The following is a 25158-nucleotide window of genomic DNA, read 5'->3' as shown; positions in this document are numbered from 1 at the left end:
ACTGTGATGCTGGCTTGAGTGGAAAAACCATTAAAAAAACTCCAGATGACCCTTGCTGGAGCTATGAAGTTGGTCTGGGTGAGTCAGTACCTGAATGAGGAACAGCCTGAAAGCTCCATGTACATTGTCTGAAAACAAATACAATGAATTGACAGCAACACTGAAATGACACAGACTTGTCCTCCTTATGACAATCAAAAGGCAGAAACAACCATTCTGGGCCCAAAGCATTTTATCTTGCTTTTCAGAACCACCACTCTACTGTTTCTGGAATGTATCTATGGAGATTTACCTCCCAAAGCTCACCCGCCATCAAATCCATAACCACATATTTTCTTTTACATCTATCTAGCCTTATTTACTTATAACCTGTGAGATTGTGCCTTTAACCTCATCCTTTAACCATAGTTCGGGGGAATTGTTTGGCACATCTTTGAACACTTCTCTGCAGAATCTGATGTTTTCCTGTCCCTCATATGCCCATCATTTTATATCTCTTCTCCATTTTGAAAGCATATCAAAGAAGCAGCCTGAACTGCATTTAGGGTTGTTGCATTTATTCATTTATTTATCTATCTAGGATTATTTTTGTCCTGCTCTTCAGGCAAAAAAGGCTCCCAGAGCAGCTTCCGCATATCACTGATAAGCTAGTCCCTGCTCGCAGGCTTACAGTTTTAAAGATGTGACACAAAAGGTTATTGGGAGGGAGGAAGAAAAAAAGCAAGTTCTTAATTAACTATATTGCCCACCCAATCCTTTCTGCTACTTAGATGTGAAGGGACAGCAGCTGTGGGACACTCTTTAGATTGATGAGATAGTGAAGGAGAACCCCATCCCTGTAACTGCAAAGGGACTGGGAGACAATATTAAGAGTGGAAGAGAAAAACAGATAAGAGGCCCTAACTGTGAGATGTTGTTGTTGTTTAGTCGTTTAGTCGTGTCCGACTCTTCGTGACCCCATGGACCATAGCACGCCAGGCACTCCTGTCTTGCACTGCCTCCCGTAGTTTGGTCAAACTCATGTTCGTAGCTTCAAGAACACTGTCCAACCATCTTGTCCTCTGTCGTCCCCTTCTCCTAGTGCCCTCAATCTTTCCCAACATCAGGGTCTTTTCCAAGGATTCTTCTCTTCTCATGAGGTGGCCAAAGTATTGGAGCCTCAGCTTCACGATCTGTCCTTCCAGGGAGCACTCAGGGCTGATTTCCTTAAGAATTGATAGGTTTGATCTTCTAGCAGTCCATGGGACTCTCAAGAGTCTCCTCCAGCACCATAATTCAAAAGCATCAATTCTTCGGCGATCAGCCTTCTTTATGGTCCAGCTCTCACTTCCATACATCACTACTGGGAAAACCATAGCTTTAACTATACGGACCTTTGTCGGCAAGGTGATGTCTCTGCTTTTTAAGATGCTGTCTAGGTTTGTCATTGCTTTTCTCCCAAGAAGCAGTCGTCTTTTAATTTCGTGACTGCTGTCACCATCTGCAGTGATCAAGGAGCCCAAGAAAGTAAAATCTCTCACTGCCTCCATTTCTTCCCCTTCTATTTGCCAGGAGGTGATGGGACCAGTGGCCATGATCTTGGTTTTTTTGATGTTGAGCTTCAGACCATATTTTGCGCTCTCCTCTTTCACCCTCATTAAAAGGTTCTTTAATTCCTCCTCGCTTTCTGCCATCAAGGTTGTGTCATCTGCATATCTGAGGTTGTTGATATTTCTTCCGGCAATCTTAATTCCGGCTTGGGATTCATCTAGTCCAGCCTTTCGCATGATGAATTCTGCATATAAGTTAAATAAGCAGGGAGACAATATACAACCTTGTCGTACTCCTTTCCCAATTTTGAACCACTCAGTTGTTCCATATCCAGTTCTAACTGTAGCTTCTTGTCCCACATAGAGATTTCTCAGGAGACAGATGAGGTGATCAGGCACTCCCATTTCTTTAAGAACTTGCCATAGTTTGCTGTGGTCGACACAGTCAAAGGCTTTTGCATAGTCAATGAAGCAGAAGTAGACGTTTTTCTGGAACTCTCTAGCTTTCTCCATAATCCAGCGCATGTTTGCTATTTGGTCTCTGGTTCCTCTGCCCTTTCGAAATCCAGCTTGCACTTCTGGGAGTTCTCGGTCCACATACTGCCTAAGCCTGCCTTGTAGAATTTTAAGCATAACCTTGCTAGCGTGTGAAATGAGCGCAATTGTGCGGTAGTTGGAGCATTCTTTGGCACTGCCCTTCTTTGGAATTGGGATGTAGACTGATCTTCTCCAATCCTCTGGCCATTGCTGAGTTTTCCAAACTTGCTGGCATATTGGGTGTAGCACCTTAACAGCATCATCTTTTAAAATTTTAAATAGTTCAGCTGGAATATCATCACTTCCACTGGCCTTGTTATTAGCAGTGCTTTCTAAGGCCCATTTGACTTCACTCTCCAAGATGTCTGGCTCAAGGTCAGCAACCACACTACCTGGGGTGTACGAGACCTCCATATCTTTCTGGTATAATTCCTCTGTGTATTCTTGCCACCTCGTCTTGATGTCTTCTGCTTCTGTTAGGTCCTTACCACTTTTGTCCTTGATTATGGTAATCTTTGTACGAAATGTTCCTTTCATATCTCCAATTTTCTTGAACAGATCTCTGGTTTTCCCCATTCTATTGTTTTCCTCTATTTATTTGCATTGCTCATTTAAGAAGACCCTCTTATCTCTCCTTGCTGTTTTTTGGAAATCTGCATTCAGTTTCCTGTATCTTTCCCTATCTCCCTTGCATTTTGCTTGCCTCCTCTCCTCCGCTATTCGTAAGGCCTCGTTGGACAGCCATTTTGCCTTCTTGCATTTCCTTTTCCTTGGGATGGTTTTCGTTGCTGCCTCCTGTATAATGTTACGAGCCTCCATCCATAGTTCTTCAGGCACTCTGTCCACCAAATCTAAATCCTTAAACCTGTTCCTCACTTCCACTGTGTATTCATAAGGGATTTGATTCAGATTGTATCTTACTGGCCCAGTGGTTTTTCCTACTTTCTTCAGTTTAAGCTGGAATTTTGCTATAAGAAGCTGATGATCTGAGTTACAGTCAGCTCCAGGTCTTGTTTTTGCTGACTGTATAGAGCTTCTCCATCTTTGGCTGCAGAGAATATAATCAATCTGATTTCGATGCTGCCCATTTGGTGATATCCATGTGTAGAGTCGTCTCTTGTGTTGTTGGAAGAGAGTGTTTGTGATGACCAGCTTGTTCTCTTGACAGAACTCTATTAGCCTTTGCCCTGCTTCATTTTGAACTCCAAGGCCAAACTTGCCAGTTGTTCCTTTTATCTCTTGATTCCCTACTTTAGCATTCCAATCCCCTGTAATGAGAAGAACATCCTTCTTTGGTGTCATTTCTAGAAGGTGTTGTAGGTCTTCATAGAATTGGTCAATTTCACTTTCTTCAGCACCGGTAGTTGGTGCATAAACTTGGATTACTGTGATGTTAAAAGGTCTGCCTTGTGAGATAACCAGCCTCATATAACCAACATGCTCAAGCCTAATTAAGGCATGAATGGGTTAATACCATAGAGCAAGCTGTCCTGCCAGGCTTAGCTATGTCCACTTCCCTTACCTGGGGAGGAAATGGGTAATCAAGCCTATTGTTCAACCCCCAACCAACCTGAGCACAGCATGTAAAGAGGCTAAGCTGTTGCTCCAGTTTAGCTGCATGGCTCTCACAAGCCACACTCGAGTTCATTTACCAATAATTTTTGAACTCTCACCACTGTAACTAAGCCAAGTTTTACTGCCCGTGTAACTTTTTATGAATGCTGTATGGAAAAGCACATGAATCTGACCGACAGAGAGTTTGTAAGTAAACCATTTGTAACTTACCAAACATTTGGTCTTTCTCCATGCTAGGGGAAGAGGGGAGTTTTGGAACTCATAAGGGCATATTTTAAATATCTAATAGCCTATATTTCCACACTTTACTTTGCTGCATATTTTGTGATTTTAAATCTCTGCTGGGGTCCTCTCACCAAAGAGTACGTCTATGCTACTTTCCATTCACATGAATCCCAAAGTGCCTTAGAAGCAATAAATAACAAAACAAAACACCACAAGTACAGCATAAATAAATCATATAATTAGCAAAACATCAATAAAACACTTACAATCTATAAAACACTATTAGCAAAGCAGCAACTAAGAAACAGGCTAAACATCACAATTACAGCATAAGGATACAAATGTTTAAAATGAATAATTATTTTTCACTTACAAAGACTGTACATTTAGGTTACTAATAAGACAATGTTTTCATCCATTAGAGATCTAAGCTTTTGAAATAGTTTCCTTGGCATATTGATAGGAAGGAGAAAGATACACTTGGAAGAATATTTTTGGACCACTGACTAGTGTTTCTTTCACATTCTAAGAGAGGGACAGCTATAATGGTTTTGTCAGCAACAATTCTGCTAAAATGTGTCTTGCGTACAACAATTCTCTGTTGTATATACAACAAGTATATTTTAATTGTGTAACGATAGTAATGATGTCATACATGCTGCTAGAAGAAAAAATAGGCAACATTTTAAACTAAAAAATATTCCTGTAGCGTTAGCCTTCTGCCATTTCCTCTTCTTCTGACTCATTTGTTTCTGGAATGGTTATTTTTATTTGTTTAATCAGCTGAATGCTTGGTAACATGCCACAAAAGCACACCCTCCATCTCCGTGTGGGTTATTCTGCAATAATTGACAAAAATAAAATGAAAAATCCCTTCCATGCAATAGCAATGTAGGTAATTCCCCACCCAAGAAGCATATACTGTAGAAACATGCTGAATCACAATTTTTTGTTGCAGTGCTGATGAGGATGCAGCCTAGAATTGCATTAGCTTTGTCCCTGACTTTCAGTGTATGACTAAGATAGCAGACAATGCTTTGTATGTACAAGGCAATTAAATGTGTAGGATAAAGGGAGACCTGGGCTGGCTCTCAATTTTTTCCATACTTCATAAAACAGGTATATAATTCAAAAGGGACTGAAACTAGTTTAGTGGAATAGAAAGAGAGTGACTGTAAGAAAAGGGGGGGGGAGAAAAGAAAAAATATGATGGTAACGTCTTTCTAGGAATTTTTTTGTATAGAATATTCAAACTATGGTTTGTACTCCTTAAATAATATTGTGTATTTTGATAAATTTCTTTTCTAATTCTTTTCTTTTTGTTTTTTAAATCTCTAAAACTTTCTTTTAGGTATTTTTTTCTTTTTAGTATATGTGGTTTGGGATCAACTTACTCTTTTCTTCTGTCACTTCTAAAAATGCAAAAAGGTTAATAATAATAATAATAATAATAATAATAATAATTCAAAAATATAATTCAAAAGCAGCACCCGAAAGCTTGCCCCAAATAAGACCTCTATAAAGGCAGTTCGCCCCGTTATTCCACTCCGACTTTGCCTTCCACCAGACCGAGGGGGAAACGAAAGAAAATGTCTTCCCACCAAAATGGCCAAAGCAGGACCCCCACCTCACCCAGCCCATTCCCCGCTCCTTCCACTTCTTCCATCATCACCAGCAGCCTGAGAGAGGTGCAAGGTGCTGTGAGGGGGGAAAGGCGGCACATTCATATATGGGGTGTGGGAACTGTGGAACTAAAACACACACATAGATATGGAGATGCTTAAAGTTAAAGGGTGTCCATTGTGGGGATGTTTAGATTTACTAATCCCCCACACACCCACACCTCTTTCCATGTGGGTGACATAGCTGCCAAGTCTCCCGCTGAAAAATGTGGCACCGGAAGTCACTTCTACGTGTGTCTGGACATGCGTAGAAGCAACTTCCGGTGCAGCTCTGCCCGATTTTCATTGCCCAGGCATGGGTGGAGCGGCACCGGAAGTCGCTTCTACGCATGTCCGGACATGTGTAGAAGCGACGTCCGGTGCTGTGCTACCCATGTCTGGGCACCAGAAATCGGGCGGCGCCAGGACCCAAAATGGAGCCTCCCTGGCAGGTAGGGAATCTGGGGGATTTACAGGATTTTTTCCAATCCGGGCTGCCAGCGGGAAACGGTTTAAAATATGGGGGTTTTCCGTGAAAAACGGGAGACTTGGCAGCTATGGTGGGTGAGGGATTGATTAATTTGCCCCGGTGTTTGGAGCTCCAAGCAATATTTGGTGGTGGTGCTTTAAAACAGGGTCCTTTATTGTGTGGGGATCTGGAGCTCAATTTCTGTTGCTGCTGCTGCTCTGTTTTAAATCTGTTAAGGAACAGCTTGATGAAAATAAATGGTTTCCTTTAAAATAAAAGGCATCTAGTTCTTGTATTCCTTCCTCACACCTTTGTCGGGGTTCGCTGTGTATGGTAATGTGTGTGGTAAAGCTGGCAAAAAAAACCCAAAGAAACAAAACCCTCGGTGGCTTGTTCTCAATGTGAGACAGGCTACAATTCCATACTCATTTACCTGGGAGTAAGTCCCATTGCACTTAGTGTGGCATAGTACTGAAGTGATACGTAGACCAGTGTTTCCCAACCTTGTGCCTCCAGATGTTTTCGGACTACAATTCCCATCATTCCTGACCACTGGTCTTGCTAGCTAGGGATGATGGGAGTTGTAGTCCCAAAACATCTGGAGGCACAAGGTTGGGAAAACACTGACGTAGACAATTGTTGTGTATGCCTGCAATGCTAAGCACTTTTAATTAATAGGGAGAGAGCCTTACTGAACTTAATAAGATTAATAGCTTATCTTATTATTTCTTTCACAATATTCCTATACTGCTTGATGGTCTTAAAACTCTTACAGCAGTTTGTGATGAAATCAACATAATGTAAATGATGTGTTTGCTAACGATTGGCTGGGGTGTGTGAGAAACAAAACTTCTAAAAACAAAATTGCTAATGCTGGAGTATAGCCAGCATTTTGAGAATTTGCCTCAACCATTACTGGTGTTGGTTACACATGAAAATATGGACAATGCTTGGCCTCTGGTTCCACTCTGCCTTAATGCAGGCAGCCCCTGAGGGTAATCATCCTGGCTCTCGTTCTGGCATGGAAGGCGGGAGGCAGGGAGGCTCTAAGTGCAGAAGCACTTCTCCTGCCAAAAACTCTCCAACGTTCATTAAAAAGCAGAGGTTCTCCTGCTAATTAGAGTTTAATTTGGACTAAAGTACAGGCGCGTGCTAGAAGAGATGAGATGACAAACTGTGGAACAAACCAACTGCAAGGAGTTTAAGGTTTGAACTTGAGAGAAGGCTTCATTCGGTGCAAAAGATGATTGGGGGGGAGGGAAGCCTACGGTTTCTTTATTTAAAGTTTTCTTCTCAACATTTATGATTCGGCAACCCTCCTCTGAATGTTAGTTCAAATTACATTTGTACAAGTGAGGATGGAAGAAATTGGATTATAAATATGGAATATAACATAGTTTGAGTTTCTCACTTGCAGTTAATAATAATAATTTTATTACTGTCGAAGACCAGCTCGCATAACACAATAGTGACAGCATTCATAAAGATAAAATATACAATTAGAATGGATTGCAGCAATAGCTCATGGGTTAAAATTGAAATATATACCGGTACATACATCCGTACGACCGAGATTTGGGCTACCATAAAAATTGATCCTAAGGCGCCCCAAGAGGGGACTTCAGCTTTTCCCTAGTAAGCTATTTTATTCTAGAGGATGATCTGTGCCTACAAATCTGGGCACAAAATCTGGCTATCAGCCAGGTTGTCTTGTGATCTTTGCCTAAGAGGAAGGAATTAAGTTTAGACTTGTCTGGAAGATCGGTGAGCCTCTTCAGCAAAGGGTCGGTGGTTTCTCTACGAATCTCAGCATAAAAAGCACTTCTAAAAATATATATGTTTGGGGCTTTCTATTTCTCTTAATGGGCAGGTGCAAAGTCTTTGTGCGTACGGGACTCTTCCATAGGAGCCTTCCAGATCCGATGAGGGCAAGGCCAAGCTTCTAGCGAGAGTGAAAGCTCTTCTTGCATTTCTGGATGCGAGGAAATAGAGATATGTTCACTTGCATTTTTATAAATCATTTAATGTGTCAACATGAATAGAAGTTATTAATACTGCAGTTATTGTATAAGGGATTATTATTATGACCAAAATGTAATTGAAACTAATAGGATTTTGGAACACAGAAATAAAGAAAACCTTCAAACCATCAAATCTATTGGTATTGTTGGTAATGTTATAATGAGGCTATTATTGGACTGTAATTGAAAACTAATAAAATTTATTCAAAAGTAAAAAAGAGAGAAAACGGACAATGCTTTTGCTTTGTTGCATTGACTCTGAAGCAACAGGAATCAACCAGCTATTGAAAGCATTTCATCTGGCAAGGGATATAAGTGCTTTTCACATGTTCATCAGAAGGCTCGTACAAAGAGGGAATGGGATTGCACCCACTCATGGCCACAAACTCCAACCTGACAACCCATTTGAAAGAGCATATTCTCATACAAATTAGGTCCATAGGCTGATTCCATCTGCTTGATCATAGAATTGCAGAGTTGGAAAGGACCCCAAGAGTAATCTCATCCAACCCCCCTGAGATGCAGGAATCTCAGCTAAAGCATCCATAACAGATGGCCATCCAACCTCTGCTTAACATCCAAGGAACCAGAGTCCACAACTTCCTGAGGGAGACTGATCTGAGACATTGCCTATGCAGAGTTTCATTGATCCCATAGATCAGAGGTCTGCAAACCTTTGTAGCAGGGGGGCAGTCTACTGTCCCTCAGACCTTGTGGGGGGCCGGGCTATATTTTTTTGGGGAAATGAACAAATTCCTAGGCCCCACAAATAACCCAGAGATGCATTTTAAATAAAAGGACACATTCTACTCATGTAAAAACACGCTGATTCCCGGACCGTCCGCAGACCGTATTTAGAAGGTGATTGGGCTGGATCCGGCCCCCGGGCCTTAGTTTGCCTACCCATGCCATAGGTGAAGTGACTTGTGGATTGAGCGTTCATTTTGATTTGTTTGCAGACAGACTGTGCGATAGGGTGATGACTTTTTCATTTTTTCTCTCAAAAATTTCCTGTAGCACAAATGGATGAACTTTTGCCTATTAATGACTAAAATGAGGTATATTCCATCGAAATATTTAAAAAGGTTACGCACAAACCGTTTTTAATTTTTTTGTATGCCGTTTTACCATTTCATAAAATTGTATTAACAATTCTATATATACTTCATATGAAATTTGGACACAAACACCACATTCCACAATGGGGAGTGTTCTTAGCAACATAGGGTATACAAATGTCACACCTGCGCAAGGTAAAAGCCCCTTTTTGGGACCTCAAAACTCAGCCAGCACACCCTGCCGGGCATGCTGGGAAAAGAACCTACAGGAGAGGTAGCAAAACATCGTCCTCTAGTGGCATCTATACTGTTACTGCAGCTAAAAAATGCTTCCTTGTGTGTTTGATGACCCTATATAATGTTGAATATATGTGACTCTAAAGCTTGGGTTCAATTTTAGATCTGCTTACACTGACTTCAAAAATGGTCAAAAAACGGATAAATAATTTTTTCAAAATTTTGTGCGTGAGGTTTTTTTTTATCAAATCTCTTTGGAAGTAAGATTTTATCTAATCTTTAATGAAAGCTCATCAAATTATGATACAGGGAAATGAGGTTGTAAAAAACCCATCACCCTATTGTGCAACATTAGCTATTTATTGAATATTCATTCTAATTTGTTTGTGGGGAGGATAGATGATTGCATCAAAGCAAGTGTTACCTCATGCTTCCCAAGGCATCTCCCTGTCACTTGTGCAAGACCTAATACAGTAAATCAATCATAATTGTGCAGCTTGAACTTGCCAGTATGTGATTGAATTTCACTGGAAAATAACAGCAGCCTGAGAACCTCCTGGGTACACTCCTGCCAAATGGCTATAAATTTGGGAGGGAACAGGGCCAACAACTTTACCAGCACATTCTATCTTGCACACAATCTTTGAACATATGAAATATTATGTTTACAACTAAATAAAGCTGGATTTGTTCATCCTCTCAGTACTGATGGCCAAATTTCACAATTAGTACTGTATCAGTCTTTTCCTACAAAGCAGTTGTTATTTTTTCCCTCAATTTTCATCTCCAACGTTTATAGAAACAATATTATTGCCAGTGGGGGCTGCGAGGTTCTAGGAAACAACTTTGTAATGGTGCCATTCATGCAAAAGAATAATTGTTGCCCATATGTAGACTTTGGGATTGCTCACATGTAGGGATGGATAATCCCTTTAAAATTATTTTTCAGTTCTTATCATGCCAAATTATTTTGTTACCATTTTCTGAAGCTTTGGAGTCGTTTTTTTCCAACAGTGAGGATAGCACCGTGATCTTATTCTGCAGCTACATTGCTTTTCTCATATGCCTTTCTCTTGCAGCGCTAGCACAAGGGAAAAAATGTTTGTTTTGCAAACGTAACACTACCTTTTTGTCAGGTAACAATGACAAGTAACCTAATAAAGTCTGGTGAAAATAGAATTATATGCAGAGAGGAAGCAACCGTAAGCAGTTTTAGTTTAATTAAAAATATTACAGTTTCTGTTTTGGTTCATTTTAAGAAAGCCTATGTAGCCACATATTATGAGGTGTGTGAGAAAAACTGTGTGCACAGTTCTGCAGGGCTAAAAGCCTTAGTGTTTGTTTTCTGTTGGCAGAATGAATCTCCAGAAAATTCACAGTTGCCTTCTTTTGAAAAAATGGATTTGTCTCTGGAAGCTCTGAGGCAGTTCACAAAACTGAAGCTCTGGAAGAAGTTTTTTCTTCTTCAAATAATCTTTATTCATTTTCAAAAAAATTAAAAGAAAAATACGAAAAAAGACAAAAAGACAAAAACTACAAAGAAAATAGCTATAACAACATTATTTCTTATCGCTTAACATTGTGGACTTCCTCGATTCCCCCCTCATTGGTTCCATTTTCAAGTCATCTTTAGCAATTTTCATATTAGATCTTAAACCATTTTCTAACACATGCATTTTTATCTTCCTCTAATTCATAAACAATACCCATTATTCTTAATCTATAATCATCCAATATTCATTACCTTTAATTAATTAATTTCTCAATATCCACCTTCAATTTCACCCCTTAGCCTAAAAATGATTCCCAAAATTATTCATAATTTTAAACCTTTCTTCTACTACTAGTGTCATTCAGCCCGTTTAGAAAACGAGCGCTAGAAGATATGTGAGAGGAGCAGCGGGGCAGCGGCCTTCCCTCTCTCTCTAGAAAGAAAGAAATGCTTTTAATGATAAGACATAATGTTTAACTTGTGTACTAAGGGCAGTGGAGGTGCAGCCTTAGAACAGTTTAGTGCTGAAACTCTTTAAAAGATAAGGAAGAATGTTTTAGACAGGAGGGTTCAGTGACCGCAGTTAGACGATTACATTAGCAATGCCTGATCACTTAATTCAGAATACATGGATAGAATCATAGAGCTGGGAGGGACTCCCAGGGTCATCTAGTCCAACCCCCTGCAATGCAGGATTCTTTTTGGCCAACGTGGGACTCGAATCCTTGACCCCCTGAGATTAATGAGTCTCATGCTTTAGTGAACTGATGGTGCACAGGGGAAGAATACGAATACTTCAGACGGCACTGCCTAGAAATCACCAATTCTCACGTTCTAGGAGAAGAGAGTCGGCGCCCTGCCCTCGCCCAGGAGTGCTGCTATCACCGAGGCACCTGTGACTAAGCCCAAAAGCGCAGATATCTCGTGTGGGGCCCTCCCCTGGAAGACACAATATGAAATATTGGCCCGGGGGATGAGGGAAAGAGGGCGGCCAGCTGCATCCCCCTTCTTGAGGGGGCAGCGTCGCTCTCCGCGATCGCGTGAAAGGCTGTGTGACAGGGAGGAAACGACACCCTTTCATCCTCCCCACCCACCCCGTGAAAGCCAAGAACTCTCTCTCTCACACACACGCATGCAAATATATCTGGATACACACAGGGTGTGAGGTACGCGTGTCATGCTCCCTGTCGGGCGAGCACTGCTGCCTGTCCCCACTCACTCTCGCCCACTATCGCCTTCAGTCCTGCCAGCGCCATGACTCCCGCGTCCCTCTTCAGCTCCAGAGGCCGCCACTTCTGCATCTGCAGGATCCGCTTCGGCACGGAGGGGCTGCCCGAGCGCACCTGCGCATGCAGGCTGGTTCAGACGGCCGGTATGGAGGCGGCATAGGAGCAGAGCATGCGGCGATGGGGTGGGGGTGGGGAACAGCGGCAGGGACACGAACGCACACGCTCCATTGCGCGCTCGCATCACAATCCCTCGCGGTCCCTTTCCCTCTTCCCCTCGCGCCATTAGTCGGGAGGCGAGGCGCTGAACGGTGGTTTGGAGGGGAAGCCGTTGAGAGAGAGAGAAGCGGAGGGGGGGAGAGCACGTACGTGCGTCCAGTCTCTGCGTCCAATCCCTGTGTCCATGGGGCACATGCGCAGTAGCGCGGACACAGGGACACAGGGAATCTGGACGCAGAGACACTTGCACATTATTATATAGGATCCCTTTAACATTTATACATTTATTTACATCTAGTTCTCTCCCCCCCCCCCCAGTCTCGGAATCTCCCAGACGGTTCAGCAAGTTCCATACAGCAATCCAGTTTCGGGCCATCTTGTCCAATCCGAAAATATTATCCATTGTTGCTTCTCACCCCACTCCCATTCTGTCACAATCTTTCAGGCACACATCTTTCTTCGCCCTCTGCTGCCCCCCCCCAATTCTCTTATTTCTACCCAATGCCAGTCTCTCTGGAAGAAGTTTTAAATGGTGGTGACCTTAACCACTCAAAAATTAATATTGACACCCAACTTTCTAAAATTAAAAATAATATTTATATTAACAGATACAAGCAAAGAAATAGTTATTATGTTATCAAAATATGCTCATATTTTAAGGCAAGTGCACTATTTTATTAATTTATTTTGTTTCTAGCAGCCAGCCTTTCTAACAAATATTCAGCTAAGTTGTTGATATTTTCACATTTGCATTTGTGTCATTTTTACTTATTAAAAAGATGAACTATTATTTTGCTTGTGCGTATTTGCCACACCTATCTGTCCCTAAATAAAATCATGCTTAAGTTACTGGTAATCTTCAGAAATCAGGGACATTATTTTACATATTGTGTAATGATAAGATATTAAGCAACAAGGTTCTATTTGTCAGCAATTGTTGGTATATCCTAGACCTAGACTAAATGTAACACCTGTTTTTCATTTTACTGAGAATTATACTTCCACTTTTCCTTCCATAATCTGCTTTCCTGTTGGATTAGAGGGTGAGGTTTAAACTTAAAATTAATTGGGTTTAAAGCTGCCATGTCTGATCAACAGAGCTTAGGTGGGAATTACTTCTCCCTCTAATCTTTTCCATCCTATTGTTCAACATGCAGCATTCATTAGTATTTTAGACTATTATCAGGGTCAACTGACTCAAAGACCTCAGAACCTCTGATGAGGTCTAAAATTCTGCTGGCTAGGAGTAGCTGTGATTACTCTGACCATTACTAAAAATTATATGGATCATATGCATAATTGATAAAATACAGAATACAGTGGTGCCTCGATTTACGAATTTAATCCGTTCCGAAGGCACCTTCGTAGGTCAAAAAATCCGTAAGTCAAAAAGCGCCATTGAAAACGCGATTTCCCATAGGAATGCATTGGAAATGGAAAAATTCGTAAGTCGAAGCAACCCCATCTAAAAATTCATAAGTTGAAAAAACCCTATCTAAAACCGCCGCGGTTTCCGTTCGGGTGTCGAGAAATTCGTAAGCGTGTGGCCATTTGCCCCATTCATAAGTCGAAAAATTCGGTTGTCGAGTCGTCGAGTCGTTCGTAAGTCAAGGTACCACTGTACTAGAGAGCACAATGCTCTTTCATACTTTTGTCAGCTATTTAATGTTTTGTTCTCCTGACACATGTGACCTATAAAATTGTAAATGTGCTTATTAAGATAGACTGTTTACCAATATTCCTTCATGTTGGCTTATGACAAGACTAGGGAATCTTTCACCCTTAAACTGGATGTTGCTGTGGTAGGTTTCCAAATGGCTGTCAGCCTCCCCTTACCAACTGTATTCCACTTCAGACATGCCCTTCACAATGAGCTGCTGATGGAGGAAGAAATTTCTCTTTTCTTATCAGATTTTCCTGCTGGATATACTCTGATGTGAGTACTTCAGTACTATTCATCTCTTTACACAGCCTTCACATAAATGCAGAGGTGTGTGGCACTGAAAACTTTAGCACATACAGAAGGATCACGGAGGGAGGCATGCAGGTATAGGGTGGTATCTTCTTCTTCTTCTTCTTCTTCTTCTTCTTCTTCTTCTTCTTCTTCTTCTTCTTCTTCTTCTTCTTCTTCTTCTTCTTCTTCTTCTTCTTCTTCTTCTTCTTCTTCTTCTTCTTCTTCTTCACAATCCAGACTGGCTCCAGTTTTCTTTGATTCTACTTTCTGTTGGTTGGAAACCAAGTGTTATGAGTATTTTAAAAATAGGAGGCAGATGCATTAGAAAGAAAAATTCCCCAGAGGCTCCTGAAGGACAGCCGTAGCATCTGGGATGACTCTCCTCTCTCACAGGGTCATGCGACAAAAAGGGTCCTTGCTGGGGAAGGAGCCATCCCTCGATCCTCAGTTTGGTCCTGAAGCTCTCAGCGTGCCAGCATGTGTTTTCTTCTTCTTTTTCCTTTCTGGATTCTCTCTCTCTCTCTCTCTCTCTCTCTCTCTCTCTCCCCCCCCTCCCTCATTCAGCCTTCTGCCAAGGACAATACAAAAAAAACAATTTTTTTTTAAAAAAACAAGCCAAAGTGATACTAATCGCTCCACACTGGGCAAGAAGACCATGGTTCCTTTTTTTAAATAAATCATTTTTATTAAATTTTCCACTTTAACCATCCAATCATATCCCAAATTATAGAAATTATACAAATATCAATTAATCCAAATATTCAGCCAAATTATAAAAAATTTATCCGGACTTCCCATCCTTCGACTTCGGAGGATCTGATCATCTTATAGTTTACTGCATTTCTAATCAATATAATCAAAATAATTTCCAATAGTTCTGTTGTTGTCCTCTTCTTTTCACAGCCTCTGAGTTGTTCCAGCAAGCGAGTTTAACCAAGCAATATATGACTCTGTGTGGATTTTTTTGCCCATGATTCCCTTCCATAGATTCACAATATTTCCTCACATGCTGGTATTCTGCCAAATCAGTCCAATAGTCCGAGAGTCTTTTCCCTGCTGCTGCTGCTGCTGCTGCTGCCGTCACCATCTTCATGTAATTCCAATAAATCAAATCCAAGCATCTGTTCATTAGTTTCTTAAGATCGGTTACATAATACAGTCCTCCAGGAGAGTTTTGCCAGATCAAAGCTGGAAGCACACATCTAATAATATATTTATGGCTCATCTCCCCCTCTGACTCTATCTGTAGCCTTCGATCTTGACTCCAACATGGCCGACTCCAATTAAAACCATCACACCCACAAACTTTCCAGGATACAGCCCAAAACGGTTTTTGACAAAACTCCAGCAGCTAATGAGATTTGCTTCTGTTTAATGTTAGTAATTTAGGAAATCTTTGATCATCTTCCAAGGAAATCCGAAAATAAAAGCCTTAATTGTATATGTTTTCATTTCCACACAGTTTAATTTTAAAACCATATTATATCAATAAATTTCAACTTTCCAATCTCGTTTGCTATCAATGTTATAAACAGTTCTTCTAGGGTTTTTTTTGTTAGGTAAGATAATAAGGCACAAATAAAAAAAGTCCCGCCCCCCCCTTCCATTCTGTTCCCACATACTAACTCTCTCTCTGATGTAATCCTTCTTCAATTCAGTTTTCCTTCAGTGGCTGGGTTGTTTTTGCAGAATCATACCTCCCTCCTTGCCCGAAGCATGTCCAAAACTTAAATCTAACTTTTCCTCTTAAGAATTGGAACTTGGTTCGCTTCGCAGAAGCAGCGTCCAGGAGAGCCAGACTATCTCGGGGGGCTTCCATCCAGTGCCCCCAGCCCCTCCTTCCTTCTGAAGTAGAAGCTGGTTGATGTGCCTCTGCGGATGAGACTGCGTCTTCCCATACCCCCGGGAAGATTTAGGGAGGCTGATTACTCCCATCTCAGCCTCTAATTACCCCGTGATAGCCGGAGAGATTGTATTTTCAGCCATCTTCTGCGGCGCTCCAAGCGGAAGTGAGAAGGCCATGGTTCCTGGAGTTCCTACAACTATTGAACTTCCCATCATAGCGACTCCCAGCCTGGAGGGATCTGCTCAGACAGGGACCAATCCTTCACCCAGACCTACCGTAGGAATGTTCTGACTAATTGGCTAGAGACCAAGCGCATCTGGCTCTCGGACCTGGCAACATCTGGGAAGGTTCTAGAGTATTGGAGAGTATTATTGGGTTGGTGCAGTCAGAAAGAGAAGCATCCTATGCCAAAAACATATTCAGCATATCTGAGTTCCTGCAAGAGGGCTTAGATAAAAGTATAAGCACTAGCACATTCAAGAGACAGGCAGCTGCCCTAGGCAACATCTTGGGTTGCAAAAGGGGATTTTCCTTTGTCCTCACACGCCTTGCTGAAGGGCGTAAATCAGAAGAATTCCCCCAAGTGGTGTATCGATTCCCCAGCTGGAACCCAGGTTTTGGACAGCCCTAATGAGCGCTCCCTTCGAACCTATGGCAACAACAGACTGCTAAGCCTGAAGGAAGTTTTTCCTGGTGGCTGCCACTTCAGCTCAACGGGTGCCAGAGATAGATGCACTGTCTTCCGACCCATATCTTTGTACCTTCCATCAAGACAAAGTGGATCTTTCATTCATCCCCAAGGTGAATTCCCTTTTCTGCAGGTCTCAGGAAATAGCATTATCCTACTTCTGCCATAACCCCAAGCCAGATAAGGAGAAGGCCAGGCACTCTTTGGACATGCATAGAGCACTGAGGTTCTACTCAGACAGAACAAAGGCCTTCACAAAGTCTGTAGCAGTTCTTCCAAAGCAGGTTCTCCAGCAGGTTTAACAGCACATCTCATTAGAGGGGCAGCTACCTCTCTGCTACCCTTAAAGGGGACTTTCCCCTGGTGGATGCTTGTAGGGCAAACATCATTGCACACATTCGCCAGACACTACAAGCTAGACAAATGGGCTTCAGCTGACACAGCCTTTACCAGGAAGGTACTACAAAAGGTGGTACAGCCATGATGCCTCTCTAAGCCCATCCAATAGGAATAGTTCTGGTACATCCCAGATGTAAGAAGGGCTGTCCTTCAGGAGCCTCTGGGAAACAAAAGAAAATTATTACAGTGAATTTCTGTTCCCAGAGACTCCGGGGACAGCAGCTACCACAATAAGAGAGTCATGCATGGCTATTTGGTGATGGGACTTCACTGGGTGAAGTAAAGTCACAAGATAATACCTAATAGGTTTTGTACATGAGGTTGTTGGGTTTTTTTTTTTTTGCCTAGCAGTACACCTGGAAGATAAACTGATACGACATGCCAATTGGAGCAGAAAATGAACTACACTACCTGCAACGTGCTGACTAAAGGGGGGGGGTTCTTTCCTGCTCAACCATCATAAGTGGAGAGTGTGGGATTACTTCTCCTCAGCAAGGACCTGTTTTGTTATGTGATCCTAGATACCAGTGAGAGGGAAGAGTCATCCCAGATGTAAGTGAGTCTCTGGGAACAGAAATTCACAGTAAGAATTTCCTTTTATTGTAGCATTAAGCATCCCAGGGGATTTATTGAAATAAAACATAGATTTATGATCAAATGTGTGTGGTTGAGGAGGATGATTTGAATTAACAATTCACCATATCAGACTCCTTCCACCTGGGTCATAGAATATATGATATACGATATAAATTCTACAGGATGCTGTCTCCATTTTCTATACTTGGAAAATCATGTTTTAGCCTGATGATTTTTCCAGGCATCCACAACAATTTGTTTCAAGCAGGCACGAAGCCATTTGTCTAAACCAGTGGTTCCCAACAGGTGGTCCGGGGACCCCCAGGGGTCCGCAAGCTATGCCAGAGGGGTCCGCAAGATGCTATTAGAATAAAAAATATATTAAATATATTTCGTATGATAACAGATTTTTTGTTTTGGCCGCTTCCTTCATGAGCAGAGTCTAGCGCAAAACTAGAATTAGATAGAGGCAGTAGTTCTGCTGTATGCCGTTAGGTGGCGCTTTACAAACACTACTGTTTTGCAAAGAGGCAGCGCGCGCATTCTACTAACGCTCACCTCCCCAAGATGCTTTGCGTGCATCGGCTTCATTTGTGCGCTACTGCGCAGGTACCCTGTCTTCTCCATTCCCCTCCCTCCTCCCTGGTGCGAGCTGCCTCTTTGCAAAACAGTAGTGTTTGTAAACAAAGCGTTGTTTTTCGCGGAAGCTACAGTTCGCGTAGTTAAAAATGGACCGTTGGTTAAAAAGTGGTTCGTTAAAACGACAAAGGCCTACAGATGAAGAGGAAGAACTGTAAAAAATGTATAAATATAAAAAGACTCTTAATTTGGCTCTCACTTTTTAATTTTAGGATTAGGAATTAATGGGGGTCCTTGTCACAATAGCAGCTCGATGAGGGGTCCTCGAGAAAATTTTGTTGGGAACCCCTGGTCTAAACCGTTTGGTGCAGGCAGGAAAAGTACCATTTACATTCCTTTACCATCCTGCTTTTCTGGAGGTAGTAAAACCTGTTACAGTGGTACCTCGACTTACGAATGACTCGACGTATGAATGTTTCGAGTTGCGAACGGAGCTCCGTCCGCCATTTTGGATGTGGCGCAAATAGGATTTTTTCGACTTACGATTTTTTTAATAGGGGTTGCTTCGACATACGATTTTTTAGAAAAGTTCCCCCCCCCATAGGCTTTTACTTACGATTTTTTTGACTTACGAAGGTCTGTTCGGAATGGATTAAATTCGTAAGTCAAGGTACCTCTGTATTCTGCTATCTTTCTGCCTAATCCTTTCAGGAATTTTTACTGCTCCTCTTTCCTGTTTACAAGTATACATGCTTTGTAGTGCACATAGATCTGTAGCCTGGGAAAGGCCTTCCTGGTTTTTCCTCACGTATTCTCTGCTACCTGATCCTCTCCCACGTGAAACCTTTTTGGGATGTGCTGATGCGTTTGATTGGTTGTTTTGAATTCTATGACGAAATTCTTTTGTGTGATTAAAGTGGCCTGGGCGAAGGGTCGAGGAGGTCCCTTCTCTCTCTCTCTCTCTCTCTCTCTCTCTCTCTCTCTCTCTCTCTCTCTCTCTCTCCCACTTTGGACCAGAGCTTTGCAGGTCAAAGTGTCTGTCTGTCTTTCTTTTCCCCTTTCCCTATTCTTTTCTACACTCATGAGTAAACCCCACATTTCATTCACTTCCTTACTATGCTAGGTCAAATCACTTTGCCCTCTTCTTTATTTGAAACAATTAACTGGTAGCACATTTCATTAGATTCTCTGAGCATATTTGTAAATGGTTCTAAACCTGTTAGATAGCAAAGCTCGTATATGTGGAAAATGGCAAAAAAGACAACCACGGGAATGTATAATCAGGGCAAAAACAAAAACAAAACTATGCCGTGATAAATCCCTGAAACGAGATATTGATAAAGTGAATAATACTGAAACTCAACTAATGATTGCTCGGAGAAACATAATAGGTTTAAACTTCCCAAAAGAAACTTGATATAGAAAAGACATGAATTTCTCAAAGTAACCTCTAAATAAAGTAAACCTTGACGAGGTGCCGGCTAAGTGACTCGTTTCACTGGAAAATCTCTGTTTCCTCAGAAGGAAAATGTTTAGGGGCTGAGGTTTCCTTATAATCAAAAACTAAACAGGAGCTGTAAACTCTGAAAAGAATTGAAAATTACATAGCAGTCAGGGATAAACTTCCCCAAGATAAGACTATAGTTGTTTAAACTAAAGGTTAGCTAACCTATGAGACAATTTCACTAATGAATATCATTGTTCTTAGGAAAAGATTAAGTAAAGGGCTGTAAAAGCTCCCCTAGTTGTGATGTTGTTGTGACACCAACAAACAAGTCACTTAGCCGGCATCTCGTCAAGGTTTACTTTATTTATTTAGTCTTAACTGGGAAAGTCCATACTATTCCCCCCAAATTCTTTTCAAAGCTGCGGAGATGGAATGCTGCAGAATGACGGTGCAATAAGCCGGTATCACTGTTTCTGTCTGTTCTGTTCAGCTTCATCCCTAAATGCCCTTGTTCAGTCAGAAAAGGCTGAGCCAGAGCCAGGCTTTTATTCTGAAATGATGTGTTCAGCCAGCCTGGTTGTACACTCCCATCATTACTAGATGCACTGTACCATCTTTCACATAGACGGTTTATGCAGGTTCCTCAGTATATGCTGCCTATATCTGAGTTCAGTATCACGAAAGATGCTTTCCCGCATGTTCTCTTTCATCAGCCTCCTGTCTAGGAATGTGGCTGATTTTCTTTGGTCTTTGCTCCAGTACATCCCAGGTAAGATTACCATTTCCTCCCAGTTTTCTGCTAGGGGCTGTTTTTCAGCATCTGAGATTGGACGGACTGTATTCAGAGGCCTGTTTGGGATTGTGCCTGTAACCCACAAGATTAGAGTCTAGTTATTATTCAGAAGCGCACGTACTGATTATTTCAGATTGTGCCGTTTGGGGGCTGGGAGGTCATCGGTGGCCAGCAACAATCTCTGCAATTAGGTTGCAATCTGAAATTTGAATGGCTTTAAAAAGAAATAAAAATAAAAAAAGGATGTCGCTTGTTTAAAACATGTAACACCAAAGCTTTCACCTAGTCTCCAGAATACAGAAATCAGAGAATATCAAAACAGTCAGCCTAGGGGGTGATGAACTAAAATAATGTGTAATGTGTTTCTCATTAGAATCAGGGGGTCGGAACTCTCAAAGCCTAGTTAAGTTGCGTTGCTATCCTTAAGCCATGGTGTTGCCTGCTGTCAAATTTTCATTAGGGTGGAGTAGGAAAGCAATAATGGAATTATCCATGTACTGTATAGCAAATTCAGGTCATCTGCTGTGCAAGCTTTGGTGTTTTTAGGTAGAATCTGCTAGTTTCATTGTTGCAAGCTTTGTAAGGATAAATGCCTTGAGTGATAGAGTAATATGTTTTTTAGTTCTCTTCTGTAATGTATTGCTTGACAGTACGTATGCTATTTTGACAGCAATGTAATATGTTTTAAGAGCAAGAGCTGTGCATACATAGATGGGAGAAAAAAACAACATTTAATCACAGCAGTAATCTAAAAAGCAATTCTTACCAAAGTTGTTATTCTTTATTTTTTACCCTTTTGCTGGAAATGGAAACCTATTTGCTTCAACTTATTGGATCCCCAAAGCAAAATAAAAACAAATTGTGGGAAAGCAGTAACTTCCATAGCTGACAAATCTCAGATACATTAAAAACAGAGAATAGAATGTAACCAGTAAAACCTCAGGCTCAAGATTGTAACTGAAACAAATCACCGAGTGGCATTATTAAACGATATGAAATATTACAAAGGCAATAGTAGATAAAACAAGTTACAAAAGATAAAATATTTGAAACTAAAGGAATTTACATAAGACAAAACTTAAAGCAGCTTTATGCAATTTGCACGTACTCATCAATGGTATGAAGTCATAAATAACATAATCTTCTTCCCCCTCCCTCCAGTCAGTCTCGATCTGAAACAGTTCTAAGTTCCCTAGCATACTAAAATAAATGAATAAAAGCCAATGTTTTCAACCCAAGGCAGTGGGCTAGGCCTTGTAGTCTTCAGCGGGGCCAAATACACAAAACAAGTTGAGTAGCAGGCAGTAAGCAAGAAGAAGAAATAAATCTTATACAACTCTTCCCATCTCCAAAATAAAGAACTAACAAAATGCACACACACACTGCTACCTTTTATTGTATATCAGTCAGCAATGGAACCAGGAGACTGGACTTCTTTTTGCCAATTTTACATTAATGTCATTACTCATATGGGTGGATCCACTTAAGATGTAGCTGTGAATTATTACCATTATTTGTCAGGAAGAGAGGAAGAAAATAGCTGGAACCGGAAAATACCTGGTTATCACACACCAGCAGTGGCTTGCCCAAACGTATAATGCTTTCATTTATATTGTGGCTTCATGGCTGTTCTTCTGCTACATATATCATTATGCCAGAGTCTTAAATGCCAGCATCAAAACTTGCACAAAGGACTTTGCAACCTGGAAAAAAAGACATGTACTTTTGTAAACCAAGAAAATATTTTATAAAAACTATTTTTTTTTGTATAAAAAAAACTGCTTGTGCAAAAATGACACAGACATAAAACAGCATCTTCCATCTTGATCCACCATGGCTGTTTTTCTGTGTGCATCGAACTTGTCATAATTGCTGGGTATTACAGGCACGCAGGTCTAGCAGGGCCCAGATTTTCAGACGTTGCCTGAACTTTTCTCCTCTGAAATGCCTTTCACACGAACAGCAGTCATAAAAACATTCTCCATTTTTATATCATTCTACACCTAGTGACTAATCTAAAATTAATATCTAGTTTTCTTAATATGAGGGGTACCACATTTATTTTGCTTCTGCTTTCCCTTATAAAGGTATGTTCCAGAATTCTAGTGAATGCTAGAGACAAAACTAAATACTTTTTATAATTTCAAAGACTGTTGTTTGCTTCTTTGCCATACCAGGCATTTGGTGCAGCCTGAGATCCTCTGCATTGGACACAAAACCAATGAGTTTGCAAAGTGCTTCCCGAATCTCAAAATTGCAGGCAATTGCCCAAAACATTTTGCTGTCTAAGGCGAACCAGAAAACGGAGCCAACTCCATGCACTGGCATGAGAGTGAGAGAGAATTCTTTAGTTGCCAGATTCATGTACTTTGTTTTTAATGGCACTGAACTGTAATTTACCTCAGAAATACTTGGCGTTTCTAGTGTTATCATCTTCTGATTTGCCTCTTAACACACAAACACACACATGATTGGAAAAAAGTCAAAGATTATATACCAAGTTTTGTGGAGAATGCCGACCTCTCAGCAGATTTATGAAGGTTCAAACAAATGAATATCAAAATGGATAGTAAGGACATAGGTATGCATATGAGTAAAGAAAGAGAAAAATGTGCAATAAAAGATTGGCTGGAAAGCACAACAGGGTGGGTGGAGCGTTGGGTGGTGGGGTGTTTGAAAAGATGAAAATTGACTTCCATTATGTATTAATAATTTATTTTTTTATTGTATTTTTTGTTTGTTTATGGTAATTTTTGTAAATTCTTGTATGAAATAAATAAAATTAAAAAAAAAACACACAGTTCTCAAGGAATGGAGCAGGTAAAGTGTGAAAGGTTTTTTTAAAATAAAAAAATTCACAGACATGAACATTTTGTACTTCCAAAATAAGAGTTATTTTGATGGAGGGGTGTAAATAAATCACAAAGCAACAGCGACAGCACGAGCATCTAATTAAATATATGCAAAGTAATGAGGAATTTGCTAACAGATTTTAAAAAACCCAATGGGGGGGGAGCCTTTTGTAATTTGAAGGTGTTGTATTTCGATCCAACTGTCCTCCAGATTTACAGCATGTTTATTCACAAATTAAGCCTCAGTGAGTTAAATGGAATTATCCTATTAGGTGTGCTTAGGATAGACTTTCTTTTGGGACAAAACATTCTAGAAATCAAAGGGAAGAAATAGGAGGGGTGGAGAGTGGAAGAAATAAACAAAGAGGGGGAAGCAAAAGTAAGTGAAGCAAATAAGATCTACAGCTACGGGGTGTGTGTGTGTAAGCCAGGTTTTTTTTTGCCCCGTGAAGCTTCCAGAGGGGTTCCGTTGAGGCCTGTGTGTGTGTTTGCAAATGCACGAGGTGTGTGCCAAACTGGGTCTTTGACCAGGGTGAAAGAAAGCCTAGTTTCAGCTCTGCTTTCCCTGTCCTCCCATTTATGTTAGAACTCATTCCACAGGTGCCAACTTCAGGGGCCCCAATAAAATATTTGAGGGGCCTGTACTCTCTCTCCCCTCCCTCCTCAAGTTGCTGCCTTTCCTTCTTTTCCATGTTTTGACTTCGTTTCCCAACTAGCCCTGTAAACAAACTTGCAAAAGGGTTGCTGGGTGGCAAAAGAGGTGGCAAAAAGAACTCCGGCATCATTTCTTATGGCCCTTGCGACTGGAGCAGAGAAAGAAAATGCAAGCTGCTTGCTCCACTGGGTGGGTTCACAGAGCTCTGCTAGTAGAAAAGAGGAAGCGGGTCTTGGTTGCTAATGATTTTAAAAAGAAATTATGCTTGGAGCGCCTAATTCAGATGTCTTGGAGCATAAAGCTTCACAGCAATTATTCTTGCTATTAATCCACCCTTTACCCTGAGGTTCCAGGGCAGTTTACAACAATTAAAACACAATACTTAAAAGCAAATTAAAACAGCTGGCTCTGAAAGAAATAAGGTGGGTCCTAAATATATGCCCAAGCAGGGAAATGCATAATTTTGCACCCCTTGTTGATTTGGGGTTGGGGTTCAGAGGCAACCAGGTGTCTAGAAATTTGGGCTTGGGGAGAGCTGCGTTCAAGTCCCTTTTTAACTTTAAGAATTCAGAGTAGTCTTTGACCACTCTCTGTTTCTGAGACCAGTCAACCTCAGAGAGCTGTTTGGGGGATAAAAAGTGGGGCAGGTGGGGAATAAACTGTTTCACCAGCACTAGGTGCCTCAGTTGCTAAGATCAGGAGCAGAGCTTATCTTTCCCAACACCCCTAATATTTTAGTCAAGTTGGCATACGTGACTTATTACATGGAGTAAAAATAAGGAAGACACAAAAGTGACATATTTAATTATTTGATTGTCAAAGTGTATTGTTTTGCACTGAAATTCTATAGGTCTCAAATACATCACTTAGATTGAATACGCAAAATAAAATCATAACTTGATGCTCTTTGCTTGGCTCCATTTCTTAAAAGCCTTTTGCCCAAGTACAGAGAGTAAATGATGGGAATTTTTCTACTAAGCCAGAAAAAGAGAATTACACAACTGTTAGAATGTTTTGGTTTGCAGATTTGTAAAGGCGTTCAAACTCCCATGGTGACAGACTTTCAAAAAGCAGAGTAATGTGGTGTTTGAAAACTAGGAGCTATGCCACTCTGCCATTG

The 25158-nt window shown here is 41.0% G+C and overlaps 1 protein-coding gene across 2 annotated transcripts in view; it reads left to right on the top strand.

Annotated features, from left to right (window-relative positions):
- Positions 1-25158, top strand: part of LOC118097073 (carotenoid-cleaving dioxygenase, mitochondrial) — a 72520-nt gene that overhangs the window by 26658 nt on the left and 20704 nt on the right. The window contains exon 1 of one of the 2 annotated variants that reach the window (XM_035139663.3): positions 20109-20507. The exons of the other annotated variant lie outside the window; for it this stretch is intronic. Coding sequence (XP_034995554.3) covers positions 20339-20507 — 169 coding nt within the window. The 5' untranslated portion in view covers positions 20109-20338. Of the gene's footprint in view, positions 1-20108; positions 20508-25158 lie in introns of those variants that run through there. 2 annotated transcript variants of the gene reach the window in all.

The sequence above is a fragment of the Zootoca vivipara genome, chromosome 14, assembly GCF_965207765.1.
Source record: "Zootoca vivipara chromosome 14, rZooViv2.hap1.1, whole genome shotgun sequence".
Taxonomy (NCBI): Eukaryota; Metazoa; Chordata; class Lepidosauria; order Squamata; family Lacertidae; genus Zootoca; species Zootoca vivipara.
The sequence above is the reverse complement of the archived record's forward strand: the minus strand, read 5'-3'. Positions and strand labels throughout refer to the sequence as shown.